Below are 15,108 nucleotides of genomic sequence, written 5' to 3'. Positions count from 1 at the left end.
TCAGACACTTTTCAGTTGTTGTCATGGCATGGAAACAAGAAAACAAAGACAAGATGATCATGTATTTGCTACGCATTTATTCATTTATCTTCATCATTCTCTTATCCTGTTGACCATAAAAGACTCTCCACAAAGATTTAAATGACAGGTCTCTCTGCTTTTTCTTTGCAGGGAAACATGGGTTTGAACTTCCAAGGACCCAAAGGAGAGAAGGTACTGTAAAAAGTCTGACTTTTGTTATTCTCCTCTAGTTTCTTACCACAAAACCACTGACAAACCCTCTCTGTCTGTCAAGCTCAGTCCATTTCTATGCTTTCAGTGCTTAATATCATTTTGTGCATTTCTGGGTGTGAATGCAGGGTGAACCAGGTTTGCCAGGACCTCCTGGTCCTCCAGGACAGGTGGGAGAACAAAAGAGGCCACCTGAGACAGAGATCCAGAGAGGAGACAAGGTAATAAAACCATCCTGAAATTGACCTTGTCACCGATCCTTTAGTCATTACACCTAGCATGTTTGGAGTTATATACTTGAACAAGGGAGTTTTTACAAGTTTATTTTGTTGTTTTTACAAAGGGTCAAGACTTTTTTTCAACTAGCTAGTTAGGATCTAAACTGACAGTCAACAACCACAAAATGCAACTAAAATAGGTATAAAGGAATAACACTAACATCAAATAGACTAACCAAAATCAAAATAAATGTAAGGAAATGCAAATGGAAACAAAATTAAACTTAAAAAACAACAAATATTACTACAAATGTTTTTGTTTGCAGACCTTATTTACTACTTACTATTGTGTAAATTCATTCGCATGAGTTTCACCACTAGAGTGCAGCATTAAGCTATTTAAATTCATATTATTTCATGCTGGGGTATAAACATTTTGCAGTATGACAGAAATAAGCAAGATAAACTCACAAAGGGTGATCATTAGCAATTAGTAGAGATGAGGTAGACATCAGCAGTGGGTATTTGTGAAATGTGAAATTGTTCAGTGAAATCTTTTAACTGAAATTTACTGTTTTGTGTGTTTTACATCAAGGGTGACCCAGGACCTCCCGGCCCTCCAGGTGATCCAGGCTATCCAGGACCTCCTGTGAGTATCTTATATGTAAACATCATTAAAACATGTAAGAATAAAACTGGGGTAAAGTGTGTTTCACAGCCATATTGTTTACATGTGTTTTGTTGTGATTGCAGGGTCCCTCAGGTGGACAGAAAGGAAGCAAGGGCGAACCAGGAGAGGCAGGCAAACGAGTAAGTAGAGTCCTCACATACACAGATGAAAAGCTGTACTTAAATACTTACTTTTATTGACATATTACGTTAACTAACCCTAACACGTAGCCCAGACCTAATTCTAAAGGCCTTAATATTCTTCAAAGTGCTTGTGAAATCATCTAAGAGAACTTTGAACCTCAGAACAACAGAATAAGGGTATAAGCTTATTTGAATGACATATTGTCAAAGCCCATTTGATGTATAAGCTAAAAGGAATAGTGGAAGTACAAGAACACAAATGCATTTTAATAGTTTTATTTATAGTGACATTAAAAAAAATTAAATTAACAAAAGCTATCATCACTAATTTCTTCTCTTTACAGGGCAAACCAGGCAAAGACGGTGACCCCGGCCCTCCAGGCTTTCCCGTGAGTTCTGCCAACATATGACACAATTCATAAGACCTAATGTTAGAGAAATCTTGCTAATCTTTTTGAATCTCTTATTCACTTGACTAACTTTATTCTCTTTTCTTTTTTCTTTGTTCACTATCAGGGAGTCAAAGGAGAGTCAGGCTTACCAGGTCCTCCAGGCAGGGATGGAGAGAGAGTAGGTTTCCTCCAAATTTTTATACATATTAAAGTTATATTCAAAAAGTTATTATATAATCTCATTATTGTTTTAATAACACTCCACCTCTATCTTTTGTTTTAGGGTCTAAAAGGAGATCGTGGATTCCCAGGCCCACCAGGAGTGGTGTGTATTCTCCTTTTTTCTTAAATAATATAAAATTTTCGAGAATAATCGTAAATTAAAGTCCATGTATTGCCTTTTCTGGAGATTTCATTAACATTCCAAGCTTTCCATTTCATTGTGCTCAGGTGTCTTGCAAATGTATTCACGGGTGAAAATGTGTGAATGATGCTAAGAATGCTGTCCCAGCTCTCTTGATTATGGCAGTTTCATTGGAAGACTATTGAATATAACAAATGACATCTCAGTGCACTACATTGTTCTGACCACTGGGTGGTGACATTTCTCTCTGTGTACTTTTCCCTTTTTTTATTTTGCTTAATCGTTATGTTTACTTTAGCGAATTTAAGCATATTTTGTATATTTTTGTTAAAACTTTCGCACCTTTACTTTTAGTAAAAAAACACACAGGACCCCTTATCATCTGAGTGTGGTATTTCCACTTTGTCTTAATGAAAAGATCTGAGTGTCCATCACAAGTGATGTCCAGTGCACTATATTATTCTGACCACTAGATGGTGACAGACATTCTGTCTCACCTTTATGAGTTTCTTCAATTCAGTAAAGTTATTAATATTTAATTTTATTTATTTTATTTAATTTCTTAATTTAAAGGTGGAGAAGGTATTTCAGAGTCTTTGACAAGTTTACTGCTACTATTGTTACTATTGTTGTGTTACTATTTTAACACCCAGGTGATTGGCGGGCAAACAGGAGGTCGTGTTGGTCCTAAAGGTGAGCCCGGGTACCCTGGACCACCTGGGATCAAGGGAGACCGAGGAGCACCAGGTAAACATGCTCACACAGACACAAAACATTCAAATACATTACTTGCGTTAAAGCTAGCTATCTAAAGGAACACACATTTTGACATAGAACCATCAATAAGGGGCAAAGGTGAATCACAAAGGAGTTTATGTTAAATGTGTTTAATGTGTTTCATATCTTAAATCATTCATGACTCAGCTATTTTTTGTGTTCAAAGAGTAGCGGGCTAATTAGCTTGGTACTACCTATAGGGTAATGTGGCTATCAAAGGTTAACTAACTTAAGCTCACAACCTATTGATAAATCATTCTTTGCCCCTGTCACTTAGCTAATAAGTGCTACAACAATCAGTCAATTCATTGACTGGTGGATTGAAAATAAAAATCAATGACCAGCTATTGTGATAATTGATTAATCTTTTAAGTCATTTTTAAAGAATAAGCCTAACCCTAACCCTTCATAATTCAGTTGAATTAAGGTGATAATCTTTTTTTTTTTTTCAAATTAAACTTAAACTTTGTCTTCTTGTCTTATTCAGGTTTAACAGGACCTCCCGGAACACCAGGACGTCCAGCCGTTGGTGGTAGTGGTCAGCCTGGACCTCCAGGTTTCCCAGGAGAGAGAGGTCAGAAGGGAGACATTGGTGCTCCAGGGCTCTCTTTGCCAGGTCCCCCAGGACGTCCAGGAACTCCTGGTGCCCAGGGTCAACAAGGGCCACCTGGACCTCCGGGCTTTTCCAGTGCAGGACAAAACTGCATCCCTGGTGAGCCTGGACGTCCTGGCACGCAGGGAGAGAGAGGTTACCCAGGAGAAACGGGCCAGAAAGGTGAGAGGTTATACATATGCTGCTGTTTATCCACAAATCTATGAGCTATATTATAAATGATGCATAAATATACAGTCTCATGATGAAAATCAGAAGAAATTACAAATACGTATTTAGTAAGATTACTGTAAATGACAAATGATAAATAAATGACAAGAAACAAGTGGATTGTTGTTACAAGGTGGTCCACCCTGCATGTGCAACTCTATACAGAAAACACAGATGTTAATGATCTGATGCTGTTTTAGGTGAGAAGGGCGACACCTGTGTGAACTGCTTTGGTGGCACTAGTCCCATCCAAGGACCGCCAGGACCTCCAGGACAGCCTGGATTCCCTGGTAATAACACTTGAATTTTCCAAATAATGCAAATTAATGTTGTCTGACATGTTCTGTTTCTGTTGTAACTCACCATACTCACTGACTAACTCACTCAATTGTAAGAATCACTCTATTCATGATTCCTTTCCTCTCCTTCATCAGGATCTCCTGGTTCCCAGGGTATCAAAGGAGACAGAGGATTTCCAGGAACACCTGGTTCTGGTGGCCCCCCTGTGAGTAGTTTTTACTTTCTACTTTCTCAAAGGGCACATCCTGGAAAATGTTTGAGGTCATTTAGAAACTGTGTCTGTGTTATGTACTTTGTTCACCAGAGCACACTCACAAGTTCAATATCCTTAGCTCCCTAAAAATATTTGCATTTGTAATTATTATTGACCAACATATTGTTAAGATATTTGAAATTATCAAAAATTATATATATATTCAAGTATTGGTCAGATATTAATCAGATATTTATCCAGTATTATCTTTTATGCCTGGTCATGAGTTTGATTGATTTTTTTATGGCAAATAGCCCAGACTGAAGTCAAAATGTAAAAGCTAAAGTACAAACAAGCTAAATTACTTTCCTTTTACACCCTCGATTCTTTCGTTTACAGGGTGCCCCCGGCCCTCAAGGTGCGCCAGGATTGCCCGGAGAGAAGGGTGACCCAGGTGATGCCATCACAGTCAGTGGTGTAAGGGGAGACAAGGGCGATACTGGTTTCCCCGGACCACCTGGTCTGCCAGGTCTAGATGGTCGCCCCGGTCGTGATGGACAGCCTGGAGTGCCTGGGCCCAAAGGAGCTCCTGTAGGTGGCTTTTACTCAGCTCTCCAATATTTTGATGTATTGATCCACCTGTAGTTTATTTCTTAACTAATACGTGTTTGTGACTGTGTTTGACAGGGCTCTCTGCTGGTTAAAGGAGAACGAGGACTCCCTGGTGATCCAGGTCCTCCTGGTCTGCCAGGGGACAGGGGTCCCCCTGGTTCACCCGGCTTTGGACCTCAAGGGCCTTCAGGAGAGAAGGGAGTCCAGGGCGTTTCAGGCAGACCTGGTGCTCCTGGTGCACCTGGTAAGAGGATCAATTTAGTTTTAATCTGTGACTCCTGCCATGGGGGAGCTAAACCCAAGTTCTATACTATTTTTATCTGACTATTTTCTCTCCTTCAATCTAATATTCATCCCATTTTTGATCAAATATCTTAATACCTATAAAGTGACAACACTAAGGTGATGTACACTGGTAATATAAAATCATGATTGTGGTTCCCACTCTCTACTCATTTTGCATTTATTTAAACTGGAAGTACAAGATAACTTGATCCAGGATTAATAAATCAATCCTCAAACTGCTTTGAAAGAACCAAATTAGCTGGATAAGAATAAAAAGGTTTATTTTAGCCTGACAACAGCAACAGCAGCCTGTATTAATTAAGCCACATTTGAAGAACAGGCACCAGTTTTACCTTCTTTCTTCAAACTGGGCCATTCAACCAGCCATATACGCACCCATCCATCCAATAAGTGAAAATCAGATTGACTTACTTCCCAAATCTCTGACCTTTTGCATGTGTTTCCTCTCACCATGTAGGTGCTAAAGGTGAACCAGGCCTGACGGTCGCAGAGAAAGGCTTACCAGGACCGAGAGGACAAGATGGCGAGCCTGGACTGCCTGGTACACCAGGTATATGGTCATGATTTGTAGTTCATTTGTATTGATTTGTCCATTTAGTGCTCATGCACGGGTAAGGTAACACATATTCGTAGTCTCATTGGCTTTTTAAAATTTTCTGTTGTCAGGTAGCCCAGGTCAGCCTGGACAGCCTGGTTTCCCTGGTTTACCTGGAGCAAAGGGTGATCCTGGACTCCCAGGCATCGGACTCCCTGGACCCCCAGGAGTTAAAGGTAAAGACACAATAATCACTCCTTCCATCTTTGTTCATCCTAGTCTGTCTACCTTTCCCTCTGTCTCCTCCTCCTATCTCTGCTTTCTCACCTTCCTCCTCTTCCTCTTCACTCCATCCTTCCTTTGACTTTAACATCCTCCTCTTACTACGTCTTCATATTTTTTTTCTCCGCACAAATTTTCTTGACTACCGTGTGTCCTTCTACTTTTTCCTACCTTTCACTCCACCCTCATCCACCCCCTCTTCTTTTCTCCTCCAGGATTCCCAGGTATCCCTGGCCAGCCAGGAGCTCCTGGAGGACCAGGCAGACCAGGTGTAGATGGTCTTCCCGGCCAGCCTGGAATTCCTGGACCCAAGGTAGATTGATAGAAAATTATTAAAAATCTGAAATCTTCTTTAAGAAATAGAACTGAAACTATTATAACTCTAAATATATATACTGAGGGTATGACCAGACACTTCACTAAGTGAAAATCAGTCTACAAAACAAGATCCTCAGCACAGCATAAAAGACCATAATCCTTCCCACTACTTAAAAACAAGACAAGGAGTTTCATTATTTATTATTGAATTTGGATCCAACTGTAAATTCATTTTACTTTGCCTCATATACTCTGTTGTACGTTGAATGGACTGAATGTCCTGAATTAATCATTTGGCTTCCTGTGTGTGTGTGTTTGTGACAGGGTGAACCTGGCTTTGGACTTCCTGGCCCACCTGGTTTACCAGGAGTACCTGGATCTAAAGGCTTCTCCGGACCAAAGGGAGATCCTGGTTTCCCTGGCAGTCCCGGATCACCAGGACGATCTGGATTTGATGGCGCCCCAGGAACCAAAGGTATGATATAGTTCTGTTACTGATAGTATGTATCTCAAGGGATATATGCATGTCTGCATGTGTGTATGTGTGTGTATGATACCAAAGCACAACAAAGCCATCTGATAATACACCATGCTAATAGTCATCATCTTCTCCCTATTCAGGTGAGCCCGGTTCACCTGGTATCCCTGGAGCTCGTGGCCCACCTGGATCCCCCACCATTGGCTCACTGGGGCCTCCAGGCCCCCCCGGACCTCCAGGCTCAATAGGACCACCAGGTAAGATGAATAAGGTTGGACTGGGTTCATTTTCTTGCATAGCTTTTTCAAAATAGCAAAAATGAGGATTTGCTAAAGAACAATTATGATATTTGATTGTGGCGCTGCTATTCATTTTATACTGTATTTATGCACATTTTTATGTGTGTACAATTTTGAAATATGTTTGTTTGGCTTCTCAAAGTCACCCAGGATTGTGCATGGACCACCCACTTGTAGCTTGTCAAGGTGTCTGCATATCATTTTGGTACAGGGGTTCAAACTGTATATTGCACAGTGTCTATGTCAGCACCCCAAAGCACCTGAGCACCAGACTTAGTCTTGATTGTTTGGTTGATTTACAAGCACAGTCACCATTCTGTGTTGGTGTGGGGATGATCAAGTTGTGTGTCCGGACTGAATGAGTTTGAATATTTGTATATCAATGGTTACCACACGACTGGATGGCAACCGTACATTGTTCTGGGGAACTTATGTCTTTATCTTGTCTCGGCTAATATTTAAGCACCACCTTTTGCACCTTTGTTTGTTACGCCCCATCAGATATGTCCATTCTCTCACATTCTTTCTTGACTGCATCACAATCCTCCACACTTTGTTGCACCGATTGCACTGCAGAGAGCACACCAATCGTAAGCTAACCTCACAAAGTTTCGCTTCACCAGTATTTATGTCAACCGGCTCACTCACCATGGCACTTCAGCACTTTAACCTCCCACCGCTCTTCCTTCAAATATACATAAAAAACGCAAACTAACCAATCCAACAAAATGTTCGAATACTCTGAGCATGCATTGGTTGCTCCTGGACACATTCAGTGTTCCTGGTGCACAGATGACACTGTGACACCAAGTTTTTTCTCAAAGAGCTTCATTGCAAATTCAGAGTTTTCAAAAATCGGCTTCTCATAGAACTTTCTAATGCATTTAATGCATTATACTCTGTTCTCCTTATCTCGCCTTCGGCTTAATCCAACGCTCCGCCCTTACCCGTGACCTTCTGATGCCAAGGAGAGAAAGGTATTGTTACCCAATACTGGTGCTGATTGATGGCCATTTAATGGTGAAAGATAACGCGCATGACAATGATTATACGAAAGATTAAGACGCCATTTACTTTATGTGTGTATTTTGTTTTGTGTGTAATGCTTTGTCTATGTCAAATGCAATATCCTACACCTTGACTATGTTGAGCAAGTGTCTTCGTCTTCAGATCAGTAAATATTTAGATTCTACATCTAATTTACATCTTTTGGGGAATAAAAAAAGAAAAAAAACTGAACTGGTCTTAAAATAGTTCATAAGCTGAAAGGCTGGAGTTTAAGAACATTTCCGTAAGGAGAGACTGAAATATTTCTGTCATCGTTACAGGATTCCCTGGATCAAACGGAGAGAAAGGAGACCCCGGCACTCCAGGTTTAGATATCCCAGGTCTGCCAGGAGACAGAGGAACTCCTGGTTTCCCAGGTTCCCCAGGACCAATCGGACCCCCAGGACCTCCTGGAGGACCTGGACGGGATGGCCTGCCTGGACTGCCAGGTAAATTATATCCCAACATGATAAAAAATCATATGGTCATGACTTTGTATCTAACTTGACTGGTAACTGGTAACCTTTAAGTTTACATTTGTTCCACTAACCTCAGCTAGACAGCTTCATATATTGATTTCAAAAACCCGAATCATATTAATGAAAATAATAATGAAATAATAACAAATGTGATTTTTTTTTTGTCGATATACTGACCTAAATAAAACATTTTCCATAAGTCTTACGTAGCACTTGCATCTGCTGTTCAGACTGTAAATGTATTATTCTAGTACTGGACATTAGCCTCTGAGCTGTAATTCTGAGTTGGACATATTGAGAATTTCTGACAGTCACAAAATCTATGACTTGGTGAAAAGAAATACAATACTAAATATAAATATTCTATCAGATCAACTAAATAAAATGCTACATTTGTTTTCACAAATTAACTAATCGCTAAAAAGGTGTAAAACACTAAAAATTAATAAACACTAAAAATTTATAAACTTTAACGTCAAGGCTGGCAGGGTAACATCTTGGAATAATGCCTGAATTCTTCCAAAAGTCAGATTAACAGGATGTTTTCCTTTTCTTCCTATTCTGCCAGCTGTGCATGAATTCAGCTTTAGTGATGCTGTCAAAGCCTCATGCTTGCTAACAAAATAGCCAAAGTTTTGTCTTTGCTAAAATGAGAAGATGCGCAAATTACACCTCCTAGTTTGGTTGAAACATTAGATATAAAATTCTTTAAAGATATGGACAGAAAACTTAAATGTCACTTTTTAGTGTTTCATAAAGAATGATTAAAGAAGAAATTAGCTTAAAAAAAGCTGGTGGAACAGATGCTAGCTAGCTAGAAACAAGAGGGAGTTCAGCTCTCTTTCTTCTCAAACTGTAACTATCTGAAGTACATAGCTTCCTAGTTGACAAATTGACCTGTTGCCTTGGTGACTGATTGTCTTCGTGAATGACTAGACAGCCGGCTTGCTGGCTAGACAACTGGCTACTGTATATTTAGGTGACTGGTTGACTGGCTAGCAAGTTAGCTTGCTACCAACAAGTCTAGTTACCTGTGGGGCTGACCGTCTGGCTGGGTGCTATAGCTGTGTGAATGTCTGTTGGGTTATTTACTATTGATTGAATATTAATGCTGCTTTAACTTCTGTTTGCTCCTCTCTGTTGTCTCGACGCAGGTCAGAAAGGAGACATGGGTCCCATGGGATCTCCAGGACCTTCTGGTGGACCAGGAGTCCCTGGAGGACCTGGTGCCCCCGGACTTAAAGGTATTCACGTAAACACACACACTCTATATCTTGCTCATAACTCTTGCATAAAGCCCTCAAAAGATTCTGACTGATAAACTGGCAAGGCCACTATGTTAGCAGATATTATCGATATTGGTGTAGAAGAATTGGTGATAAATGACAAGAATTTGTAATGCAGCAATGACGAAGATATGATTTGAAACAGTTTGTCTACCAGGGACTAGGGATGGGTATTTTTTAACAAACGTAAAGAAACAACATTTGATTCTCATGTTTTCCTCTTCAGGTGAACCTGGATTCCCAGGTAGAGACGGTGCACCTGGTTTTTCTGGTGCTAAAGGAGACAGGGGTGACCCTGGTGTCCAGGGACCCCCAGGGCCCAGCCAGCCACCATCAGTAACAAAGGGAGCCAAAGGAGATCCAGGACTACCAGGTATCGCTGAAAACACCTTCACTGCCCCTTAACAAGTGATTTATTTTTTTCTGAGAAAATATTCAAGACAGATAATAAATTATAACACATTTTAAAAGTTAACATTCATTCAATTTCTAGTCATTGTATAACATAAATGTATATCTCTTTTGTGTGTGTTGTACAGGTGCACCAGGTTTTCCAGGTCCGAAAGGCATTTCCGGTGTCCCTGGTGACCCTGGCCTGCCAGGATCAGATGGTCGCCCTGGACTTACTGGACCACCAGGTATAGGTTTAACTTCCGACACACGCACACACACACACACACACAATCATGAAAATACCTCTATAATGTGTTTCTCCCGCTGTGGTGAAGGTCCTAAAGGAGATCCTGGCATCCCAGGAACCCCAGGTGGTCCTGGAGCTCCAGGATCAAAAGGCAGCATGGGAGAAATGGGATTTCCAGGTGTGTTTGAATGTCTCATTGCTCTTTACCAATTCTTTTTTTCAAGTAGTTGTTCCTAAATTTCTAGACATTTCACATTTTCTGAAAAATATTTTAGTTCTAGTTTAGTTGAATTCTGGGATGAACAACATTTCAAGATAATAACAAGGTTTTGCTGTTACTTATTAACACCTGATTTCTGTGTCATAAATGCTGTTCTTACATCACAGGACCATCAGGGCAGAAGGGTATACCAGGTCAGTCGGGACGACCAGGCTCTCCGGGACAGCCAGGATCACCTGGTTTCCCTGGAGCTAAAGGTGAACCAGGTTCTGCTGGAGTCGGACCACCTGGACAACCTGGACCCAAGGTGCAGAACTCAACCACTGAACTTTTGTAGTTCAGAAAAATTTCAAAGTACAAGTGTAGGTTCACACTTGATTTCTTTTATATTTCTGGTAGGGTGAGCCAGGCCAACCAGGGTTCCCAGGAAACCCAGGACTCAAAGGAACTTCAGGATCACCCGGTCTCCCAGGTTTACCTGGAGGACCAGGCATCAAAGGTGATCCCGGCCTCCCAGGATTCCAAGGTAGGTTCGAGAAAGACCCTAAGAAGTGACATAGGTGAAGTACAATATTTATATACATACATACAATATTTTCTAATTATGCTACGAAACAAATAGAAAAGGAGACACCAGACAACATCCACACAGCATAAACTGATGGAGAGAGCGTTTTAGACTGACAAGCAGTACTGTAAAATGCAAACATGATCGCACAAAGTAATTTGGTCTTTTGTTGTCTTGGCTGACTGTTATTTCACATCGAGTTGGACCGAAGCACTTGAGAGTTTACAGGTGTCAGAGCACCAGCTGAGAGAAAGCAACACTGACTGATGCATTGTCCATCTTCTCCCTGTGCTCTCCTGTCAGGTTCTCCTGGTATCCCAGGTCCGAAGGGTCTCGACGGTGCGCCCGGTGGTCCAGGTCTCAGTGGAGCTCCCGGTAGACCAGGAGAGCCCGGCCGATCAGGAGCACCTGGATTGCCAGGAGAGAAGGGTCAGGCAGGACGGGATGGGATCCCAGGACCAGCTGGAGTTAAAGGAGAGCCAGGTAAGTCTCTCGTCATCTCACTGAGAAGAAATAATTTTACTGAATATTTTTTCTTTGGTTCATTTCACCTCTACTTCATTTCTCCTGCAGGTCCTCCTGGTTTCGGTGGCCCCGGTCCTTCTGGGCTTCCAGGGTTGCCAGGTGAGTGATCATCTACTACATGTACATACACGACATTTTTGTCTTTTTACAGTTATTGTCTGTGCTGATAGAGTAATCCCTACTTTATCTGTCACTGTTCAGGTGCTAAAGGAGACCCAGGTCTTCCCGGTCCCTCTGGCAGTCCTGGTTTCCCTGGCTCTAAAGGAGATGCTGGCTTCCCTGGTGCGCCTGGTCCTCCAGGAAACAGCGGCCCTCCTGGACCTCCAGGACTGGCTCTGCAGGGCCCTAAAGGACTCCAAGGTCCCCCTGGACCACCTGGACGAGCAGGTAAAGCACTTGGATATTGTATTTATTACCATGTGTACTGTCAGAAATTGCTGCCTGGTTTTCTGATAGACTTCCCTGGACTTAGATAAAGTATTTGTTTGTTTTACTCAGTAGGGTTTAACATGTAGGATATTCCAATTATAATAAAGGAAGACAATCACAGAAGTCTTTCAGTAACAACTTTAAATTAGCAATGTTTTCCAAACAGTCCTTATGCAATTGCATCTTCAATTGGTACTTTGTTTGTTTTAACTCAAAAACTACAAAGTATGGACACTTGACATTACTGCCTTCATTCACTGTGAAAGCAGGAAAGGGAAAGACTTAAAACTTGCTTGTAAGAGGTACCACATCGTAGTGAACTAGATGCTTCCTTTACTCTTTTGTGAGTTGTATCATGATTCAGTCAAGGTCTGTCCTGAGGCTTCTTTTTTAGCGTTTAAATCCACCAATAAGGTGCTAATTTGAGCTGAAAACATCACTTTTTTCATGGACTGTGATTCTTGAGAGTAAACTCTGGAAAACAAGCAATAAATGGAAAGGAAAATTTCAACTTTTCAAAGGACTTTCCAGTCTCAGTTGCTGGAGTTTAAAACAGAAGTTTTGAAGAATAGGGTAACACATGATCAGGTTCTATAATCTTAAAGGGAAATGTTTACTACCTACTGCAAGACAGAGAAAGTTGTGTTTTATTACATGCACAGAAGGGTATGAAATAAAAAAAAAATACAATATTTTTGTAGTTAATAATCTTAAACATACAAAACCACCAGCATAATCATATGGGAAACATTCTGAATTTACAGTACAAACAGTTTATGAAAGATGCAAACTAAAGAGGAGACAGTACTGATGACTGATGGATATTATGAATTGAATCCGGTCAGTTCACATATCTCATTTCCTCTCCACTTACTTCACCTAACCAGTGAAAACCAGGCAGCAAATGACAGAAACTGCACTTTTAAATGTGAATGCTTTCATCTCCATGTCAATTTGATTTGCATGGGATGTTGTTGCACCAATCGCTACCTCTGGTGTAAGAGCTACATCACTGTTTGAGCACCAACACACCTGTCCAGTCATTGTCTATAAACACTGAGCACTGATGATAAAGGTTTGTGCTACTCCTCCACTCCTCACCCCCCTTCACCCCCTCTCACCAGGATATGTCAGGGTGCTTCTAACGCACCAATCACTGTTTGTCACCAGGGGCTTGACCACGTCCCCATAAAGAGCATGAGTTTTTCATCCATTTTTTTTTTTAATCCACAAATCCATCTGTCCTCATGTCTCCTCACCCCCTTGCCCTTTCCCACTGATCCCATAATGGGAAAAGCTGTAATCTATTCATCTCTCCACAGCCCTGAAGTACTGTGTATGTGTGTGTATGCTCATCATCATCCTCTTATCATTGTAACCGTCCAGTGTTTGTGGTCATGTGAGGTCATTTTGAAGCAAATGTTGGTGTGAAACAGCCGAGCCCAAGGCAAACTCCTACAACTCTCAACTGCATCATTCATTCTGTCAACAAATATCATGAAAAGCCCAAAATCAACAATGTACCAATCAGGCCTAAATACACTGGTTCCTACTAAGGACATAAATCTTGTAGTAATGTAGTGTCATTTAAAAAAAATTGCATAAATAATAACCTAATACAGCTGAGCAAATGTCACTCAAACAGGAGTAAATTGTGTATTTTTGAGGAACTATTTTCAGCGGTGGATTAATACACATTAGTGAATATTCATTATATGTATATATCTTGAGATTGAGTCAAAATATTCAGGAGCCAGTTACAATTTTCAGAGTCTAGTTGTGAGTTTGTTGTGGGTTTGTGTCTGGCATTGCTGTCCCGAGTGTGTTTTGTCCCACCAATCAGTCACATGCATGGACACTGTTTGTCCCAACACAAACACACATTTAAACATACACACTGAGAACAAGCCTAACACAGTGCTGGGTGAAGTGGACAATCCTGGCGCACAGGTACAGGAAAATATACCGTTGACCATTTGCTAAGAAGTATGAAGTATAGAAGTAATGCACAGGAGTATGATCTGTATAAATAATATCAAGACACCAATGCTGTCAAAACAATGCATTGACAAAATGTCACCTTTTAATTAGTTAAACCTGCAACAAGAGAATTTGGCCATTTGTGGGCAGCAGAAACATACATGAACACAACGTTGTTAGCAAACAGTTGCTTAATCACACATCTAGAAATTGTGTTTCTGTTCACCTGGTGAATGCCAGTCAAATATTTGCTCCCTTTTAGCTCTGGTTTTGGTCTCAACCATTATCGTCAAATTGTAATTTGATGCATTGTTATTACAAAAACAAAAAATCCTAATCTGGTGAGTTTTTAAATGTTTAATTTAATTTCATAAGAATTCATCCTTCTGTGATCTGCAAAAACTAAAATACGAAAATTTTGACATTTTCATCAGACAGTTAAAATGTACTAAATATATTATATTTTTTTTTTTTTTTTTTTTTTTTTTTTTTGGCAGCACTTATTTACTACTTTTGGCAGCAAAATGTATATAAACAAGATTGCTCCAGACTTAACATAGCTTATTTATGCACTAATACTAAGATAGATGTAACTTATTTTTTTCTTAAGTCATTAGTTTTCTGTTTTGTCTCATTTGTTGGAACCTGCAAAATATTTTGATAATAAATAAGATACTTTCATAAAAATGTTAACTATAGAAAACATAACAAAATAACAAAACAATACAAAAAAAAATAAAATAAGCTAATATGAATGCTCTTTCTCAGATGAAAATTAATATTTACAGAAAATCAGGCATAATTTGAAGAATTTGGTCGATATTAAGTAGTAAGATATAATATTCATCTTACTTCTCTTATTTTAAAGTAAATGTCAGTTCTGACCACACAACAGCACTGTGTCAAGCTAGAAAACAGTCAAGTGATATTCTGGGAGTCAGGTTAATAAATGTTGATGCTATGAAATTTTACCTCCTGTTTCCCGTGGCTTTG

General features: G+C 40.2%; 1 protein-coding gene across 2 annotated transcripts in view; it reads left to right on the top strand.

The window, feature by feature from the left end:
• The window catches only part of col4a5 (collagen, type IV, alpha 5 (Alport syndrome)), a 48,058-nt gene that overhangs the window by 24,705 nt on the left and 8,245 nt on the right, over positions 1 to 15,108 (top strand). The window contains exons 12-39 of one of the 2 annotated variants that reach the window (XM_071459804.1): positions 172 to 213; positions 360 to 452; positions 1,045 to 1,098; positions 1,203 to 1,259; positions 1,607 to 1,651; positions 1,779 to 1,832; positions 1,938 to 1,979; positions 2,672 to 2,765; positions 3,283 to 3,570; positions 3,819 to 3,908; positions 4,053 to 4,123; positions 4,511 to 4,702; positions 4,799 to 4,967; positions 5,487 to 5,579; positions 5,696 to 5,800; positions 6,062 to 6,159; positions 6,489 to 6,639; positions 6,786 to 6,899; positions 8,270 to 8,437; positions 9,622 to 9,711; positions 9,980 to 10,126; positions 10,293 to 10,391; positions 10,482 to 10,571; positions 10,781 to 10,920; positions 11,013 to 11,139; positions 11,485 to 11,664; positions 11,755 to 11,805; positions 11,908 to 12,111. In XM_071459804.1, the coding sequence (XP_071315905.1) occupies positions 172 to 213; positions 360 to 452; positions 1,045 to 1,098; positions 1,203 to 1,259; positions 1,607 to 1,651; positions 1,779 to 1,832; positions 1,938 to 1,979; positions 2,672 to 2,765; positions 3,283 to 3,570; positions 3,819 to 3,908; positions 4,053 to 4,123; positions 4,511 to 4,702; positions 4,799 to 4,967; positions 5,487 to 5,579; positions 5,696 to 5,800; positions 6,062 to 6,159; positions 6,489 to 6,639; positions 6,786 to 6,899; positions 8,270 to 8,437; positions 9,622 to 9,711; positions 9,980 to 10,126; positions 10,293 to 10,391; positions 10,482 to 10,571; positions 10,781 to 10,920; positions 11,013 to 11,139; positions 11,485 to 11,664; positions 11,755 to 11,805; positions 11,908 to 12,111 (3,148 nt within the window). The remainder of the gene's footprint in view (positions 1 to 171; positions 214 to 359; positions 453 to 1,044; positions 1,099 to 1,202; positions 1,260 to 1,606; positions 1,652 to 1,778; positions 1,833 to 1,937; positions 1,980 to 2,671; positions 2,766 to 3,282; positions 3,571 to 3,818; positions 3,909 to 4,052; positions 4,124 to 4,510; positions 4,703 to 4,798; positions 4,968 to 5,486; positions 5,580 to 5,695; positions 5,801 to 6,061; positions 6,160 to 6,488; positions 6,640 to 6,785; positions 6,900 to 8,269; positions 8,438 to 9,621; positions 9,712 to 9,979; positions 10,127 to 10,292; positions 10,392 to 10,481; positions 10,572 to 10,780; positions 10,921 to 11,012; positions 11,140 to 11,484; positions 11,665 to 11,754; positions 11,806 to 11,907; positions 12,112 to 15,108) is intronic. The other variant, XM_071459805.1, reaches the window with a different exon arrangement.

This window comes from Trachinotus anak, unplaced genomic scaffold, assembly GCF_046630095.1.
Source record: "Trachinotus anak isolate AG129_WGS33_773 ecotype Australia unplaced genomic scaffold, CSIRO_AGI_Tana_v1 ptg000023l, whole genome shotgun sequence".
Classification (NCBI taxonomy): domain Eukaryota; kingdom Metazoa; phylum Chordata; class Actinopteri; order Carangiformes; family Carangidae; genus Trachinotus; species Trachinotus anak.
Note: the sequence above shows the minus strand (reverse complement) of the source record. Positions and strands in the feature narration are given on the sequence as shown.